The sequence below is a fragment of the Mustela lutreola genome, chromosome 15 (genome assembly GCF_030435805.1).
Source record: "Mustela lutreola isolate mMusLut2 chromosome 15, mMusLut2.pri, whole genome shotgun sequence".
Classification (NCBI taxonomy): Eukaryota; Metazoa; Chordata; class Mammalia; order Carnivora; family Mustelidae; genus Mustela; species Mustela lutreola.
The window spans coordinates 276268-295665 of NC_081304.1; the positions used below are offsets into that span (position 1 = coordinate 276268).

General features: G+C 57.2%; 2 protein-coding genes across 3 annotated transcripts in view; one reads left to right on the plus strand and one right to left on the minus strand.

The window, feature by feature from the left end:
* B3GNTL1 (UDP-GlcNAc:betaGal beta-1,3-N-acetylglucosaminyltransferase like 1) overlaps positions 1-11894 on the plus strand; it is a 111257-nt gene extending 99363 nt beyond the window's left edge. Inside the window, exon 13 of the mRNA XM_059150191.1 lies at positions 10773-11894. The gene's annotated coding sequence lies outside the window, so the exon portion shown is untranslated. The remainder of the gene's footprint in view (positions 1-10772) is intronic.
* The window catches only part of TBCD (tubulin folding cofactor D), a 156129-nt gene that overhangs the window by 21878 nt on the left and 114853 nt on the right, over positions 1-19398 (minus strand). The window contains exons 19-25 of one of the 2 annotated variants that reach the window (XM_059150185.1): positions 17372-17445; positions 15916-16033; positions 14170-14230; positions 12934-12956; positions 9548-9579; positions 991-1053; positions 116-192 (exon numbers count right to left, since the gene is read on the minus strand). In XM_059150185.1, the coding sequence (XP_059006168.1) occupies positions 116-192; positions 991-1053; positions 9548-9579; positions 12934-12956; positions 14170-14230; positions 15916-16033; positions 17372-17445 (448 nt within the window). The remainder of the gene's footprint in view (positions 1-115; positions 193-990; positions 1054-9547; positions 9580-12933; positions 12957-14169; positions 14231-15915; positions 16034-17371; positions 17446-19398) is intronic. The other variant, XM_059150186.1, reaches the window with a different exon arrangement.

Sequence of the window (19398 nt, forward strand, 5' to 3'; positions counted from 1 at the left end):
TGAGCCTGCGGCCCCGAGATCACAACCCAAGCTGAAACCAAGGGCGGGACACTCAACCCACGGAGCCACCAGGTGCCCCGAGTGTCTGTTCCACACAGAAACCTCGCGGCCGTACCTTGATCTGTTGTCTAGAATGACTTGAAATCAGATGGAGACTCCTCAGCGTGTCATTGATCAGCCACTGCCACCCGTCTGTCGAGGGAACAAGAGACATTGGCTTCCCCGCGGAGAACAAGGGGATGAACCCAAACCCGGATCGTCGGCCTCGTCCAGTGGGTAAGCTCCAGGACGCATGTGGGCACGGGCGAAGGCAAACGCTGCCCCGGGCACACCACGCCAAGCCCTCCACGTGGGGGGAGAGAGCCCGCTCTTGGCCGCTGGTGTTTCCAGGAGAGCTTTGCTCCTCTGACGCTGCAAGCTCCCGGGGGCACTGGCAGAAGCCCCTCTCCCTCAGACAGCACCCGGCCCCACCAGTACACCCTCAGTATTTAACTCAATTAGATCCCACATGACCAAAGAATGCACAATTTTTCCAATTCTTTGGGTTGTTTTTTTTGGGGGAGGGTCTCCTGGTCCCAGAACTCCTCGGGCCACAAAAACACAGAATAAAGTGTGCCAGGGGACAGCGTCCTGCCTCCCTGTGGCGACGGCCGTACAAGGTGGCAGGCTTCGGCTACTGCCCCACAGGAGTGGGTCCTCAACCATCCCAGCTGCACCCCGAGTCCTGCAGGCCTACACCATGCGTCTGTCGGGAGAGGGGTGGCCAACACTGGCCGGCACAGAGGTCAGCGGCCGCCAGAGCTCTGAGGAAGGAGCCCGACCTCTCGGGACACACGGGAAAGACTCCTTCTGAGGCGGGGCGTGGCAAGGAGGCTCGTTATTTACAACGGGCTGTCTGTCCCAGCCAGTTCATTTTCACTTTCTAATTTGAAGAAGTTCTGGGAGGAAATGCCACAATGTGCGTCTACAATGAAGAAGAAAAGCGCTTACCAATTACGGCGTCACCTCTAAAAGGCATCTTGGAAAGGGACAAATTTTCTATTAAAACGCACACTAGGAAGAAAAAGGACAAATGCAGTGTCAAGTCTCCAGAAACGCCCATGGCAGCACCTGCCCTGCCTTTGCTGGGAGCTGGGCTGCTGGCACCAGACCCCTCCCCCCACATCGGATGCGTCCGTGCTGCTGTCTGGCCAGTCTGGCAGCAGCCCCGGCCCCTCCTTGGCCTCAGAGAACCTGCTCCAGATCCGGCCCAGGCAGAGGCAGCCCCAGGGACACATGCAGCCACAGAGCTCGTGGCTGCAGATGTGATCCCAACACGAGTCCCCAGGGACGAGTCCTGATTCAGACGTGCATGTGCTCATGGGACCAGCACCACCTGCTCATGACCCTGAGCTGTGGCACCTGCCTGAGATGAGAACCACAGAGAAGCTGCTAGCACAGGAGGAAAGGGCGTCTCCAAAGGCGGCAGAAGCCGTCCTGGCACAGGTGCATGCTCACAGTCCGCCCAGGTCAGGACAGATGAGCGCCCAGGAGTCTGCTCAGGGGCAAAACGAGGGCCAGTCAAGAGCACTGAGCTGCACACTCTCCCCGGAGAAAGCAAGGCTGTTACCCTTGACAGGACGGTTCCTGGACAAGCTATGGTGTTAAAATTCTCGGCAAATTCCTGTCCTCTGAATGATGTGTCAGTTTTTTAACTAAAGAAAGGATTACCACACCCATGGGCAGAAGTTGGTCCAATATAGTCAGGAGGTTAAAAACACCACCCACAGCACAGAAACCCACCAAAGTGCATGGTGGAACCCACAAGCTCTGAGCACCCACTGGCGGCCCTCCTGCAGGCTGCCCTCCCCTGCCGCACTGCCTGCTGACCCGGACGGCCCCACCGCTCCGGCAAGCTGCCCTGCGTCCCAGCAGGCTCCATGCCTCCAACACAGCCACTCCAGAGCCCTCTTCCCCGATCACCCACTCACGAGAGGGAGGCCCTGTACCCACCACATCCGTCACACTGAACTGGATACAGTATGGTTTTTTCTTGATGGCATAAATAATTTGTATTTGCTGAAAAAACTGCAACATTACAGAAAAACATCAGAGAAAAAAAACGCCACCGGCATTTTGGTGACGACCCCTGGGCACCTGGCACAACCACACCCACCCTCGTGCTTCTACAGAAGCAGGAAAGAACAGTGCTGCTTCCCCACGGACACCCCCTTTCCAGGGTCTCTACACCCCCACCTTTTTGTCCCTCCATCAGGCCTCACCTGGACAGCAAGACGAGCAGGGCAAGTGCCTCCAGACCCTGTGCTGACAACAGCTCTCCCTGAAGTTCACAGTGTGCTGGGGCGCTTGCGGCCACCACGCAGGGACCCACGAGCCAGACAGCCATGCCCTGAAGTGCCACCAGCCAGCACGGAGTGAAAGCGCCACCGCGCAGCCCGCGTGCGCCCGGGGTGCTGCCGACCAGAGATGAACTGGTCCCCCTCCACGCAGCTTCTGACTCCCAGTACCCAGGCCCAGGAATGAGGTCCCGCCTAGTAGTGGGAGACCCTCCGGCCACCATCCTGCTCTTCCAACAACAGAACCGACACCTGGCAACCTCATGCCATGGGTGCAGAACAACTAGTCCAGGAAGGCCCCTGACGGGCGAGTGTCCCCCACTCTGCTCTCGGTCACTGCACCGGCAGCGGCCACACGTGCCTGCAGACGCTGGCAGCCTGTGTGCCCTCACACGGCTCTGCAGGTCGAGCCTCAGCAGTGATGCCCAGAGCAGCCGGCGCACTGGAGAGCCTGGGGCGGGCACGCCCCAGGGCCGGAGCCGGGGCCGGAGCCGCCAAGCTCTGCTTGCTGGGGGAGGCTGGACACTGGTCCGCACTAGCCGCCGGGGCACAGGCTCTCCAGTTCTGCGCTCACGTGCAATCTCCCTGCATCTGCTCTGGCCGTTTTTAGGGCTCTGCACACCCCATAAACAGTCACCCTTCCCTTCACGGCAGCACAAGGGTTTCCTCTCACTCCGTGTTACACCTGCTGGCTTACACACTCAGTTTTTGGTACGTGTGTGGACACACTACTTTCCGCAGCTCCTTCCCGTTCTGCTGGGAGGCCGTGCGCCAGAAGCCAAGAACAGAGCAATCGGCACTGCAGCCCTCCCCAGCAGGGGCTGTCGGAGCAGGAGCTCAAGAGGCGCCGTCCGTCTGCTTCGCGATGCAGGGAAGACAGACACGTGGCCGACGAGACTCGCTGGAATGGGGCACAGCTGACGCCGGCTCCACGAGCTTTTTCTGCGCTTTTGTGAAGATTTGAAATTTTCCGCATTAAGATTTTTAGGGACCAACGCTTTCCTGAATGTCTCCTAAAATTTCTTTGAAGCTTTTTATTTTTTTTATTTATTTATTTTTTCTTTGAAGCTTTTTAAATTGTATTTTTTGTATTGGGGGTTTTCATCAGAAATTTAGTTCTGGATCTGTAGGAGGCGGGGTTGTGATTTTCCCTTTCCCTTCGTGACGTCATCGCTCCTCCACAAGCCACCTTCCACACCAGCACAGGAAGTGCTCTGTCTTGTCACATATCAGATCTCATGCGTGTCATCACATCGGCACCCGCTTCTGACCCTGTCTTCTGCTCTACCAGCCTGTTTGCCTGCTCCGAAGAAAATGCCACTCTGCTCTGAATGGTTTTAGAATGTTTGAAGGACTGGAAAATCCAAGTCCTCGAGATTTTATTTATTTTTTTAAAGATTTTATTTATCTGAGCGAGAGAGAGAGAGAAAGCAGGAGCAGGGGAAGGACAAAGGGAGAAACAGGCTCGCTCCAGCACCCCTCCTGAGCAGGGAACCCCCCGCCCCATGGGGCTCGATCCCAAGACCCTCAGATCATGACCCAAGCCAAAGGCAGACTCTTTACTGACTGAGCCATCTGGGTGCCCCCAACCCCTCAATATTTTTAAAAAATATTTTTCTTGCAGATTTGTCCTGCACGTGAACTTTAAATGTATTCTATCAAGTTAAAAAAAAAAAAAAAGCGCGGGGGGAGTGCCTGGCTGGCTCAATGGGAAGTGTGTGACTCTCGATCTCAGGGCTGTGAGTTCAAGCCCTATGTTGGGTGTAAAGATTATTTAAAAATAAAATCTTTTAGAAACAAACAAACAAAAAACATACGGCTCTATAACTCCTTGATTGTGAGTCAACAATCATTTCAAAATAAAAAGTCAAAAAAAAGTTACAGACTAGGTCATTCAGATCAACCCACCAGCCAAGACAACATTTTTAAAAAGCTGGACCAAAGGTCACTGTGTGCTTCCATCACACAGCTTGGAAGCTGCCAAGGAAACGGAGAGCCCCAGGCCAAGACAGCGGCCACAGCTCCGAGATGAGCCACTTCCACCAAGCAGCTGGGGTGACTCCAGAGAAGGCACGCACGGGAAAACCCAGGAAGATGGCCAGGGTGCGCAGGAGCCCTTACAGGCCCCTGGGACAGAGCGCCTGACAGAAGCCAGGAAACCCTCACACAGGCTTTGAATCCGAAGGACCACATCCTACACAAACCTAGACACAGGCCCACTGGCTCCAGCCGGCACAGAACCGCTCACGCCCTGACAGGGATGGACGTGCCCCAGTCCATTCACAGCCCCTGCCTCCAGCCAGAAGCCCACGGAAAGACTCTCTGGGGGAACGAACAGTCCTGAGCCTCCAAGTCCTTCTCCAAGTCTTCACACACAGTGTCCTACACAACCACAATCACATTAGCATTATTAGACAGATCTTAAATGCTCGTTTTGTTCAAAAAGGTAAAGGAAATCATTAAAAACTTTAACAGTAATACAGAAACTATTAAAAAGTAAACAGATTCTGAAACAGAATCACGAGAATTAGAGGGCACACGGTGGCTCAGTCCGTTGAGCGTCCAACTCTCAGCTCAGCTCAGGCTTGATCTCAGGGTCGTGAGCTCAAGCCCCATGTGGGTGTGGAGCCTACTTCAACACACACACACACACACACACACGAACCAGGAATTCAATGGACAGATTTAATAACAAGTGAGAGCCAGCGGAAGAGAGAGCCCGTGCCGTGGACTGTGGGGCACAAACCCCACACGGAAACGGACAGGCAAGGGGAGGAGGCAGGACCGACGTGAAGGCTGTTGATGCAGGTCTGCCTTGCCGAGCCTGGTGCGCCGGACGGTGTGGGAGAAAGAAGAGCAGGAGAGCGTAACTTGGGGAAACAACGGATGAGTTCTGCCACAAGTGACCCAGACGGCCGGCCGGCACACAGGGCACAGAGCCCTGGCACTCCCGTGTGCTGTGTGAGCCGCAAAAAACAGACACAAAGGAGCCGGAGAAGATTCACAGACTGTCTCCATCAGAGCAGCAAGGAACAGGAAAAGAACAGCGACAAAACAGGAAAGAAACGGAGAAAACAATACAGTTGTCTTTAAAGTATAAATCAATCAATGTGGAACTTGAGTTCCACACCCAGCAATATACCCTTTAGGAATGAAGATGAAAAAGACATTTCGGACAAATGAGAGGGCTTACAGCCAGCAGACACACGCCACGGAAAACACGAGAACAGGGAACACAAAGGAAAGGGCCTCCGATGCTCAGAAATGCAGAGGAGTAACGAGACCTCTTCCAAGGCAGGCATGTGGGCACACTTCCGTGAATCTTCACGACATAAAACAGGAATGTCTTGTGTGACTTAAAACATGTATGACGCTGGAAGACAGGACAAGAGCTAACGTGTCAGGACGGTCTTGTCTGGGTCCTCGTGTCCCACACTACGAGCCAAACTAGTAATATGTGCTCAAGAAAATGCTCCGGCTTCCTTCCTCCGGGGACTAAGTGACAATCCTTACACGCCCCGGAGGACCTCGCCTTCCTCCTCCCCGTACCGACCTGGCAACAGTTCCCACCGACCCAAAAGCAGTACCCCACCCAAGAGCAGCGGCACCCCCAGGATGCGCCCCCCACGGTGACCCCCTTCCAGGCAGCCCCTAGAACAGAGCAGCATGGGAAAGTGGGAGGGGCAGATGGAGGGCACCCCCCCACAGAGACCCCGAGCCACAGCAACCTTCGGGGCTATGAACACAGCACAGCAGCAGTCAGGGCTTTTTTCCTTTCCTCTTTGCACAAAACAAAGCATTTCTCTATGTCGTCCTCACTCTGGCACAGCTAAGTGGTGGGTGCGGCGGGTGAACGAGGAGGGAGGAAGGCCGTGTCTCAAGCCTCGCCAAATGCCACCAGAAAGCAGCTGAGAACAGGCGGTGACTCCCTGCTCCCCCAGGGATCACGGCTGGGCGGGCCTAGGGGACAGGCAGGCACCGCGCGCTGTCCTGGGCGGGGGCAGGGACCGGCAGGGGCAGCCCACGTGGTGCAGACTCCGGAGTGCACCTTGCCAGCACGTGAGGAAGGGCCTGGCGGTCCCCGTGTTGCTTCTGCCGGCCATCTCCGGTCTTGAGAAGCCGCTTCCCTGGAGCTGCTGAGAGCGAGCCAGCACGGTGGGCGACACAGGCCCAACACCGCCTAGGGGTGCTGAAGCCGCTGGGCGGCCGGGCCGGGGAGCCGCGCCCACACCGCAGCAGGCGCAGCGCACACAGCCCACCACTCCACGAGGCCCACCCTGCTCCTTGATGGGACCCCAGTGTGCCGACAGTGGTGCAGGAACCCCTGCAGCCGACAGGGACTGCGCCTCCAGCGGCCCGGCCCGAGGAGCAGTGCAGCCTGGCTCTGGCGGCCCCCTGGAGAGCCTGCGCCGGGCCCATGAGAGCCCCACTGGGAGATGCAGAAAGGGGCTGTGGATTGCGGGCCGCAGGCAGCGTGCAGGGCAGCCTCGACAGCTCTGCACCTGAGGGCGGCAAACAAGTGCCCGTCCAAGGGCCACATGCTGATCTTGGCCCCTCAGTGGCTACAGCGGTCAGCTCACAGAAATCAGCTCTCCATCTGTAGTTTATTCTCCGTCGAGCCCACGGGAGCACGGGAGCTCACAGGGAGAGAAGCTGCCACGGGCCAACCAGGACGCCCAGGCAGGAATCCGGGAAGTGGACTCGGGCCCTGCCTGCGGGCCGAGGGCCGCGGGACACGAGCCTTCTCCCTGCCCTCCCCCATTCGGAAGCGACGCTCACTCAGTGCCTCAGGCACTTGGCCACCAGCAGCCCATCTGTATGGCCGATGAGGCCCTTCGGGGCAGGTGGGGTCAGGGAGGACACAGCCCTCCAGGTCCTCGCGACAGGCCGTCTTCGTTAGGAACGGATGTGGAACTCACGTCAGGCTCTCCTCCTGGCACCGTGTGGAACGGTCCATGGCATGTCAGGGCCTCCTTCCTTGCATTTGTAAAGAGAAACGCCGAAAAGGAAACAACCTCCTTGGAAGAAGCCTTGTAGACCTGCGCCTGTAACAAACCGCTGGGCATCTGAGGGCCCCCCGCCTCGCGAGGAGAGGGGCGCGCCTTTCACAACAGACTCAGACTTGCAAGGAGCTCTGTTCAGCTCTCCCGCTGCCCCTGCCTGTCCGAGGCCCGCCCTCCGCACCCCAGCGTCCACTCCGCCTTCACAGCTCCTCTGCCACATCTCCTCAGCAAGTGGCTCCCCCCCCACCCCGTCTTTCTCACGGGCCGGCACCAACGTGGCGTGCGGCGGCGGCACACCCTGTCTCCTCGCTGTGTCGCTGCTCCTCCCCTGCAGGCGCGGCTGTGCGCCTGCTGCCCCTCGGGCCACACGTGCCCTACTGAGGTCGCCAGTGCCCCTGAGCACAGCCAAGCTGCAGAGGTGACAAGGGCACAGACTCGCGTGTAGATGACGTCGCTTTTCAGAGCCCCAGGGGGCGCCTGGGGGGCTCAGTGGGTTAAGCCTCTGCCTTCGGCTCGGGTCATGATCCCAGGGTCCTGGGATCGAGCCCCACCCCACATTGGGCTCTCTGCTCAGCGGGGAGCCTGCTTCCTCCTCTCTCTCTCTCTCTCTCTCTCTGCCTGCCTCTCTGCCTGCTTGTGATCTTTCTCTCTCTGTCAAATAAATAAATAAAATCTTCAAACAGAGTCCCAGGAGCCCATGACTTCTTCCTGCTCGCAGGTCAGACAAGTGCTGTCCTGTGTGGTCTGACTCAGGGATGCAGGGCAATCCTGGGGGCAGAGTTCCCGACCCCGTCACCACACCAGAACACTTCAAGACCTCTGCTGTGACCAGCTATGGCCCCAAGGTCCTGCCCACATGCCCTCACTGTGCCCCCGGCTCCTCAGGGCCCACTTTGCCTGTCCTACCTACCCAGGCCCTACCCACACACCTCCTGCTCACTGACCAAGGGACCACCTCGTCCTGACCCAAGGGACCACCTTGTCCTCAAGGAGCCCAGCACACGTCAGCCTGGTGGCTGCTTGGGATCCCTGGTGTCCTCCCACTGGCCAGGACTGTCCCCTTCTCTGGGGACACTGCGCTCACCACACTGCTGCTCTGGGGCAGAGGGACACAAGCCCGTCCCGCACAAAGTCCCCACTGCCAGCTGGGGCTGCGCATGGAGGTTGGAGCAGCACAGAGCCACGCACAGCTCGGCAGGTCAGAGGCCTGCAGCCCGGCTCTGAGGTTGGAGCACAGGGAGGGAGCTCAGCGAGACCTTCTCTGTGGCCACGCGAGATCTGCCTGTGATCACTGCTCCTTAGAACCATGAACCCCGAACGAGGACTGAAGTGGAAGTCGGAAAACTGCAGCTCTTTGTAAAGAAAGGATCTGGGGCAAATGAGAGCACAGCACACTGCAACCTCCTTCCTCCGCGAGGCATAGAAGCCCCTCAGGGGTGCGGAGGGGAAAGGGACAGTGTGGGGCCAGCCACAAGGGAGGGAGGGCACACAAGGGACAGTGAGAACCAGTGCAGTGGGTTGTTCCAGAAGCCAGGGGAAGACAGGACAAGAGCTAGCACACATGCCGGAGGGTCCGGGCCGGAGGTCAGTGCACGGCGCACTCAGGGAGCCTGGGAGGGTCACAGGACCGGTGGGGCCGCCCCTCTCCCACCAGCCCAGCCCCGGGCACGTGCCCACCAGGGGCCTGCCCTCCGAGCCTTCAGGCCCTCCCTGACCTCTCCGCTCCCTGGTGAGGGGCTCCCCTGCATCCAGGCCCGCCCGCCTGCACATAGCCAGGCCCTGACAAGTGGAGGTGCGCTGGGCTCTCCCGTGGGCTTAGCTGGGACGGTGCCAGGAAAGCTCACACACCGGCACCGTCTGAACTCCCTGTGAACACCCAAATATAATCTGAAAAACGACCTTCCGCTGTACACACGCTGCGCAGAAGACGGAAAGACAGATCACCCCGCCGTTCACCAACCCCAGCCCAGCCGCTGACCCAGTGGCTACCAAAATACATCGAAACACAAGGGAGCCCAATGATCCTGCAGCGAACAGGCCGGCGTGGAGGTCGCGGTGGGCGGGCGGTCGCGGGAGCTACAGTGTGCGACCACCCGCGCTGCCAGGGAAACTCCGACCCAGAGGACCACAAAGACCAGGCAGCCCCGGAGAGGGCGAGGCGAACACCCCCAGGACTTTGTCACGTGCGAGCCCACAGCTCAGACCTACCTGCGTGTCTCATGAGTTCTCCTCCTAGACCCCTGAAAATTAATGAAAACATTCAGAGTTAGAACCTGTTTCCTGGACACCACAACATCAAATCCCCTCACTGATTGACAGAGGGAGAAAATGCTGCCCACCCACACGTCTCACTGCCAACAACACGGCCTTTATGTGAGTCAACAGAAAATGTGCTGCGACCATCCTCCGGATGAGGTCATTCTGACTCCCAGGCTCACTGGCCACGATCATCCTTAGTGTCATTTACCGCACTGCACAGTCACACGGCACAGCTTCCAAATACTGCTCAGTTTCACTCTTGGGACACCAAGGGACAAGTCACCACCATCAGACGAGGAAACAATCCCTAATGCCCATTAGAGAAGAGACAGGACTCTCTGCCTTCTGCCTTAAGCAATTCAGAAACTGGGTGAGATCCGGGAAAAGAAGGTTCCTGATGTGGAAAACAGTCTGCTGCGGGGAGAGTGTAGGCAAGCCACGGGCACTCCCAGGCTCGGGGTGGGGAACCAAGCCCGGGGTCACCTGCCCGCTGAGTCCAGGAAAAATTTAAACCAAATTTAGAAACAGAACAGATGGGGGCGCCTGGGTGGCTCAGTCATTAAGCGGCTGCCTTCGGCTCAGGTCATGATCCTAAGGTCCTGGGATCGAGTCCCACATCGGGCTCCTTGCTCAGCGGGGAGTCTGCCTCCCCCTCTCTCCCTCCGGCTTCTGTTCCCTCTCTTGCTATGTCTCTCTCTGTCAAATAAATAAATAAAATCTTTACTTTTTTTTACGATCTTATTTACTTACCTGACAGAAAGACACGGCAAGAACAGAAACACAAGCAGGGGGAGGGGGAGAGGGAGGCAGGCTCCCCGCTGAGCAGGGAGCCCGATGTGGGGCTCGATCCTGGGGCCCTGGGATCGTGACCTGAGCCGAAGGCAGCCGCTTAATGAGTGAGCCACCCAGGTGCCCAATAAATAAAATATTAAAAAAAAGAAACCCAGCACAGATGTTTTTAGAATTGGTAACCTGCTCGGGAGCACCACCACAAGCCATCGGCGATCAGACAAAGCTGGCGCACTAGGGCATCCCCTTGTCCAGCGGTGCCTGCCTCAGGCTCCCTGTCTGCTGGACCACAGTTTATCAGTCCAGGGGAGCAAGCATTTCACCGGGAAGAAATGAGCATGTTCCCTACTCGAGAGTGACTTGCTCCTCTTCTTTGTCAGAACAGGTGGGAAGCCGGCCTGGACAGCGTCTGGAAGAGCAGAGAGCCCAGCGGCAGCTCCCCAGGGGCGGACCGCTCCCGGCCAGCCATCAAGGGAAGGTATGAAGCCGGAGCAGCCGTGTCCATGCCAGGAGGCGCAGCCACGCCACCCTCCTTCCCTGGGCTCAAGCCACACTGAGCAGCTGCGGTCTGTCAAGGTGCACACAAGTCTCCACCAGCTACTTCTGGTGAAACGTCCATTAACCCATGTGGGGAAGAAAGCAGGACCCGTGAGCCAGTAAGGAGGTGGGCATGGTCTGCAGGGCAACTCGAATACGCCGCCCCAAGCAGAGAGGAAGGACAGGCAACTGGAACCACACTACGGAGGCTTCCCAAGACCTCAGACTCATCTGTGCACCAAGCACAGGGCTCGCGGAGCCACAGGAGGTCCTGACACGGGCCCAGCCACGTCCCACGGGTGCTCACAGGATGCAGACGAGCCCCACTCAAACTTACATACTTGCTCAAGCACAGGCTATCTGTGGTGGGGAGGAATCTGTCACTGGGAAGAGAGGCTGTGTATCTGGGCAACTGAGCCACAGACAAAGCTGTCCAGAAAAGGGAATTCTGGAGCAAGACAGGGTTCCAGAAGACCAACTTTAACTTAGAACAGCTGCCAAATCAGCAGAGGACAATGCCAGCTAGACCCTGGCCAGGGGCTCAGACCAGAACCACTGCCTCTCGGCCCCCCTCCCAGGGCTTCTCATGCCGAGACTTCTTTCAGATCTACTCAGGTGACCCGAGTAGGTCTGAGACCCTGGCCAGGGTCAAAGCATGCTGTGCACTTTCAGGGAGAGATGAACAGATGGACACATGGACACATCAAGAACAACAGAGAACAGGCCATGTTCACTACCCTGTATAGTTATATTAAAAAGCCACTACGAAGGGTGCATGGGTGGCTCAGTGGGTTAAAGCCTCTGCCTTCGGCTTGGGTCATGGTCTCAGGGTCCTGGGATCGAGTCCCACATTGGGCTCTCCGCTCAGCGGGGAGCTTGCTTCCCCCCTCCCTGTCTGCCTCTCTGCCAACTTGTGGTATCTGTCTGTCAAATAAATAAACGAAATGTTAAAAAAAAAAAAAAAAAAAAAGGCACTGCAAGAAATGAAAAGGCGAGTCCCAGCCTCGGAGACAATTCTGGGTGGTCCCATCTCACATCTAGAATACGTGGAGTGCTGACAGCTCGGTGAGCAGACAGACCATGACTTTTTTAATAAGCAAAAGATGCGAACCATCACCTCACAGAAGAAGACAGAAGATGAGACGCCCAGTCACACAGGAGAAGACACCAGTCAGCCGCTGGCAGGGGGCCGCGACTCGGGGCTGTGCCGGGCGGCCCCTGCACACCCACCCACGGGGACAGCTCCCAGCCCACCACACGTGGTGAGGACAGGGAACACTCCCTGACACGGCTGCTGGACGCAGACAGCACAGCCCTCCGGACAAGTCTGTTGGGGCCTTAAAAATGCCGCCCCCCCAAGATTAACCCAACAAAAGCGGAAACACAAATCCGCACCAAGACTTGGCCACCAACGTTCACAGCACCCATATCCCGGGTCGCCAGAAGCTGGATAACCCAACCCCCCGGACCTGGTGGGCAGATGAACGCGCCAAGCACGGCGACACAGAGGCAACACCGCGGTGCGCACCACACACAGGCAAACCCTGCAACCTCACGCTACGTGCGAGCGGCCCGACCTCAAGGACGTCCCAGTGCGACTCCAGCTGCACAAGACCCACAAGAGGCAGCACCACAGACAAAATGCTCAGATGGGGCCGCAGGGCTGGGGACACCGCGGGGGCGGGAGGAAAGCGTCAGGGTGACACAAGCTGCTTGGCGGGGCACTGCAGCCACACAGGCATCTGCCACAACTGGCGCCCATCAGACCACACACGTCCACGTCTACCACAGGACACGGAAACCACAACAGAGCTTAAAAATACCAACGGGGCTAGTTCAACCTTCACATCTTCTGAGTGTGAAGCCCCTTCAGATAAAGTAGCACAGGCCAGGTAAATTTACCCGTGGGGTGATGGGACAGGAGCCCTAACAGGCCAGCCCCACCTTCATTGACAGAGAACTCTCCTTCATGACACAAAACACAAGAACGTGGGGTTTGTGAAGCTTACCTATATAACTGACGATCGTAGAGCTAAAACGAAAAGTAAGAGTTATTTAAGTTCGCTGATTTTTTTTTTTTTAAATGAGACAGTAGGTGTAGACAGTCACTGAGCGAGGGCAAGGGTGAGGAGGACACAGCAGGACCAAGTGCTTCTCGGGCTGGGTTCCTCAGAGAGCTGACGGCGGGGCCCCCTCCACTCCCGGCAAGCTCCTTGTGACGGCTTCCCAGTGTCCCCACTTGGAAGAGGAAACCAAGGCACAGAGAGGGGAGCCAGGAGCAAACTGTATCCTGATTCCAGGATCCCCAGACAGCCTCTGGGGCAGCCGGGACCACCAGCATCCGTCTCCCCAAGATGGGATGGAGCCTGGGCCACACCTTCGTGTCCCCCAGAAACTCAAGGGGACAGGCTCAGCTGCCTCCTGCCCTCCACAGAGGACCCCCAGCCCGGGGGACGCCCCACCCGGCGGCCGCACCCTCACACTCCACCCTCGGGAGCCCTACCGCGTGGGTTTGCCAAAATCATGAAGTCAGTAGCACACGCAGAATGACAATCTAGTATCAAAATGTACATTATACACACAGAGACAAATCTTCAAGAACACAGAATTCTATTTGGAACAACAGACATTCAGCCCATCTAAGTCGTCTTGAGTGACTCTGAGGGCACCTGGTAACATCGGGCCTGTAGTTCACACTTCACCTCTTCTGAATCGCAGAGCTTTGGAAAAATCTCAAAAACCCACATGAATGGACCCACATCCCCCCGCAACCCTGAGATGTGCCAGCACAGATGCTGGGCGCACGTCCAGACTGCAGTCCCACTGTGGAGGCACAAGTGGGAGCTAAAGCCATCACACTATTCTACGGGCCACCTCCACGATAACTGGCCATGCCCATGACAGAGGTGTGGGACATGCCGGAGTCGCTGGGCTCCGAGGGGACCAGTGTGGCCAGGCAGCTCAGAAAGATGAGCACGAGGGAGGGGCGGCCTTGTCAGCTGCACTGCCCCGAGCAGCGCCAGCTCCAGAAGGCCCCCCGATCCCAGACGAGCTTCCAGTGAGGCCAAAGAAGAAGCCTGCTTCTGAGCAACGGACCCCAGGACTGCTCTGAGTGGGACCTGTCCCCGTCACTCCCTGGGGCTCCCATCAGGGCTACAGAGGGGAGAGGGCTTGTAAGGGCAGGGGACAGTCCCAGGCACCAGGGGACCTGCAGAAAGGGGCACTCCAGCAGGCTGCGCACAAACCTGCTGGTGAATCTGCTTCAGGCCCTGCACGGCAGCTGCATCCAGGTAGCTTGAGACGGGCCTGCAGGAGTTCAAACACAACGGCTGAGACCCTGAGGACAACAAGCACCAGAGGAGCCTCGGGCTCCCAAAGGTCTGCATTTGGTCCAGGTGCCCAGCCAGCTCCCCCGAACACCTGCAGAGCGTAACCCCCTAGAGCAGCGTCTCCTCAGAGAGGTCGGTGTATGGGCCTTCCCGTAAAGCCATGGCCCGTGCAGCAATGACGGACACAGCCCTGGGATGGGGACAAAAGGAGACCCTGCTGTAGAGCCGAGACCCGCAGGGCCACACAGCAGCCCACATGACTGTCCGATGCTGAGCTGAGGCCCTCGTGACCAGAAAAAAGCTCACACAGCGGCCTCACTGCCACCCTGGAAGGCACAGGTGGCCCTCAGCTTGCGTCCAGGAACCTGGATCTCAGGAGGCCTCCCGTCCTTCCCTGTGGAAGGGGATTCTCTGTGCCTAGACGGTTGGCACAAACCAGGTGGCTTATGCTGAAACCTGCTTCTTTCTGGGAGTCTGGGGTGTGGGTCCACACCAGACAGAGGCCGCCCACATCCCAGTCCCCGGAAAAAGCCCCGGAGCTGGTGTCTCTGACCTGCCCTTGTGGCAGCTTCCCCAGGCTGTGAGGCCCTGGTGTGTTTTTTTGCCACTGCGCTGGGCAGGGCTCTGCCTCTCGCCTGGGCTCCGCCTGACCACAGAGAACGCTGCCATCCACACCAAGTCCTCGGCCTGGCCCACAGGTGCCATTTCATCCCCATGTGGATGTGCCTAGGCTGTGGGGCACAAAGGGGTGAACCCGACCAAAGCTCCGGGGCTTGTCGCCAGCACCCTGCCTCACTTGGCCCCCAGGGAATCATCCAGAGTGATGTGATGGGACTAAAACACAGCACTCCTCAAACTATAATCCAGAGCACAGGTGGGGGACACATGGTGTTGTTGTGAGCTCTTGCTTTTGTGGAAAAGCTGGCTCGAGAGAGAAGTAGAAACCCAATGGTAGCCCTACAAACTTATAAAACACAGCATGTCTGGGGCCACTGCAATGGCCCAACAGCACGTGCTCCCCCATTGTTTGTTAGAACTCTGCCAGCCAGGGGTGCCTGGGTGGCTCAGTCAGTAAAGCCTCTGCCTTCAGCTCAGGTCATGATCTCAGGGTCCTGGGATCAAGCCCCACATCGGGCTCTCTGCTCGGCGGAGAGCCTGCTTCCTCTCTCTCTCTCTCTCTGCCTGCCTCTCTGCCTACTTGTGATCTCTGTCTGTCCAATAAATAAATAAAATCTTCTAAAAAAGAAAGAAAGAACTCCACCAGCCAGAAAAGTTCTCAGTGGAAATGTTACTACTTCTATGTTCTGGTATTCTAAATTATGGAAAGTCCTAATGAGCAAAGAATACCGATTATACGGCCCACTCACTACCCTCTCTGAAAACGTATCTTGCTTTTATGACCTAACTCGATACCCAGAAAGACAAAGAGATGTAAGGAAATAGTGACTTGACACATAAGGCCATCAGTGGCCTCCACTGGAGAGGTGGCAGTCCCTCAGTGGGCACGGCTCGTGGGAGGAGAGAGACACTAAAAGCTCCATCAGCTAAAACATGGGAATCTGATGACCCGGCAGTACGGTCACAGGTAAACAGACATAAAGGTGGATGGGGTTCCCAGCTCACGACCACGGTGGTTCCATGGGACCGCGGCGTTTCTCTTACCTGCCCTCTTGAACCGCGAGTCGGTACAGGCCACGGGCAACCTCCGCGCAGGCCAGCACGGCTCCATGCCGCGTGTGCAAGTCCAGACTCTGCGTCATGGACAGCAGGCGTGGAAGCACTGCAAAGGACAAGGGCCAGACTACACGTCAACAGGTGCACAGAGGGTCCGTGTCAGACTCACAGACTCAGGATCCGGAGGGGAGACACACCCAGGGAAAGTGACCTCTGCAAGGGCCACGCGCACAACAGCCAGGACTGAACCCGAGTCAACACGCCAAACCCTCCCTGGCACCCAGAGAAGAGAGCAGAATGGGCCAGGGGAGGGGGCGCCAGGGGAAGCTTCCCAATTCCCAGGTCCCCAAGACACAGGGCAGCGACAGAGTGGAGAGAGAGAACCAGTCTCTGCTGTAGCTAAATGGCCAGCAGCTGCTCTGCCTTGGGTACCGAGCAGGACGGAGGCAGAATGGCAGGCCCCTACGGCAGTGCGGCATGTGCAGCCTGGGAGCCTGATGCCCCTCCCCGCTGCCCCCGCCCACAAAACCCTTACGTGCTGGTAGGGTACCCACAAGAAGCCACGTCCACACCACCTGTGCCCCACCGACCTGGAAGACCGTGTCCCTCTGAGCCTCCACCTCCACGAACACCCAGAGGCACTGCTGCGGGGGCTGCAGAAGCAGCCAGCGTCCAAGCCAGCGGCACTCAAACACGGCAGCCGGCCATGGCCAGTGCTCAAGAACTGGGGCCGCCCCTCGCCCTCTTAACGCTCTCCAACCGGGAAGAAAGGACGAGCGCCCCTTCATTCAGGCCATGAAGATGACCCACCACAGTTAAGTGAGAGAACCCTGCCACCCCATTTCAGGATCAGACCATGAAGCTGAAGGCCTTTAGAAAATAATGGCCCAGATGTGTGAGGGGCACCCAGAAGTGAAATCAGTAACCCCTAATGAACACAGCGTGACCACCAGTGACCCTAGTAACAGTGAGAATAAGCATGATTTAAAGCAATCTGAACACGGTTTCCTACGTTGAAATGAGATGCTTATTTATTCTGGATTGTGGGCTCTTTCCTTAATGATAACAGGTGTGATCACTCTGGACCTGGCGGATCTCCTTTCCTGCAGAGCCGGCAAACAGCCCGGGGGGCCAGTCCCACAGCTGGGGCTGCCAGGAAGCAGCTCCCTGTCCAGTGTATACACTGGAATCACTTCACCACCACCATCAACAAAAGCTGCTTCTGAAATGCACGAGACGCGTAGCAGAAGCCATCAGCTCCCAGGGCCCACAGGCCACCACACTCATGAGATCTGGTTCTGTTCTGTCCCTGACCAAGCACAGACCAGTCCTTCATTCAAACACTTCTCAGCGAGACAGAAACACGTCACTCTCGCCGTCCGGACCGGACCCCAGCACAGGAGTGCGTCCCCACCCCCGCCATGCGCACAGCCGGCGCGCCTACCGTGAGTGGCGCTGTACTCAGGAGCTCGCTGGGCCAGGTTGTGCAGAGCCTTCGCAGACAGCTCTCTGATGACCCTGGAGGGAGAGACGGAGACGATGGTCAGTTCCTGCTGTAAGGGCCTGCTTCGCCAGAGCGAGCCATTCTGCTGTTTATGCAGCAAACTTGGATGGACCCTGCCCCCGCGGAGGAACTTCTGTAGAAACAAGTCTGGGAAACCAGTAAAATATGACTGACCAGCCCCTGAAAACAGAGCCCAGATAGCAGGACGTGTCAGGTCAGAGGGAGATGACAGAGCCCAGAATACAAGGCTGAGTCAAGCCAGGAGGAGACATCCCATCAGGAAAGCACCTCCCTAACCACCCAAGAATGTGGGCCCTGCTTTTTGGGCGCCAATTCTGACCAGAGTGATAGGAGAGTTCAAATAACTACTATAAGGTGAACTGTAATTCAATCGGCCACCTGTGTGTGGCCAGGCTCGACCACATGGCCTCTGCTCTATGGTCTGTGAGGCTGGGAGGGGTCGCCTCTTTGCAAGAGCCCTGGCCGGTCAGTTTGATTCTCGATGCTTGGTGCGAAATAAAGCTTTGCTCGACCTTCGCGTTGTATCAGTCTCGCTCCTTTGACCATGGACCCAACACTTCGCTCTAATGACTCGCGCTTTATCGCACCCGTGAAGAGAGCACAGACAGAACACAGGAGTGTCAACCACCCACTAGCTCAAAACCACCAACAAAAACAAACACCGATGAATGAACAAATAAGCCCTGTGATCGTAACAAACAAGGAGAAGCAAACTCACCAAACGGAGGGCCTGAGCCTGGCCTGCACGGCGCGCTGCCGCCGTCTCCAGGCTCTCCAACCTCCCACACCCCAAGGGTCCAGGATACAGGAGTACTGGGCACAGCCACAGGAAACCCACACTGGGAGGACCAGGGGCGCTGCACAGGAGCCTTGTCGCGTGGCTCAAGCTAACAGACGGGAGGCACACATCACTTCCAACCAAAACACAGCAGACGTGCTCAGCCCATCCAACGACAGAAAAAGCCCCCAGGGCTGGTGAGTGGGACCTCGAGGGCCTCCTGAGCTCACTGGGGCCAGATGGCCTCTGACCAAACCGTGACCCATGCTACCCCCCGGGCTCTAGACGCCAGGAGGACACAGAGGAGGAAAGCAGTCATCTCTGGAACGACAAGGCTTTGGGTGACAACAGGACAACACGGAAACAGGACAAAACACTGAGATGGAAACAAACATGCAAAAGAGGACTTTCGTGTTTTGAAGAATTTTTTTCTTTAAACAACTTTTTTTTTAAGATTTTATTTATTTATTTGACAGAGATCACAAGTGGGCAGAGAGGCAGGCAGAGAGAGAGGAGGAAGCAGGCTCCCCGCCGAGCAGAGAGCCGGATGCGGGGCTCGATCCCAGGACCCTGAGATCATGACCCGAGCCGAAGGCAGAGGCTTTAACCCACTGAGCCACCCAGGCGCCCCCGTGTTTTGAAGATTAAACATCTGATATCCATCAGCACGGAGTGAACACAGAAACATGAAAACAGGAAGCCCCCCGGACCCAGGCAGGACCACGTCCCACCTCTCCTGGGCCCCCAGGTCCAGCTTAGGGTGTCCACTTCTAACAGCGAACCGTGAGTTCTTGGAGGCAGGGATGTCCTGGGCACCAAGAGACTCAACACCCCACACCCACGACCACTAGGCCCAACACCAACCACTCGGTAATGAACACCAGCCCCGCAGCCCCCAGAAATATTTGGTCAACGTTCAGGAAGCGGTTTCTGAAGAATGAGTGACTAACGGGTCTCAGAGCAGAGAACCAACTGTTTCAGCAAGGGAAAGCCCCAGGGAGGCCACGAGGGCGGCCACTCCAACGGGTACAGTTACATGTGTCCTGCCCAGTTAGTGCCATGTCAAGCACAACCACCTTTCCCTACTTAAAACCACCGTATTTACAGCCTAAATAGAAGGAAGACCTAAAACTACAAAACTCCAAAGAAAAGAGTGGAAGAGCTTCTG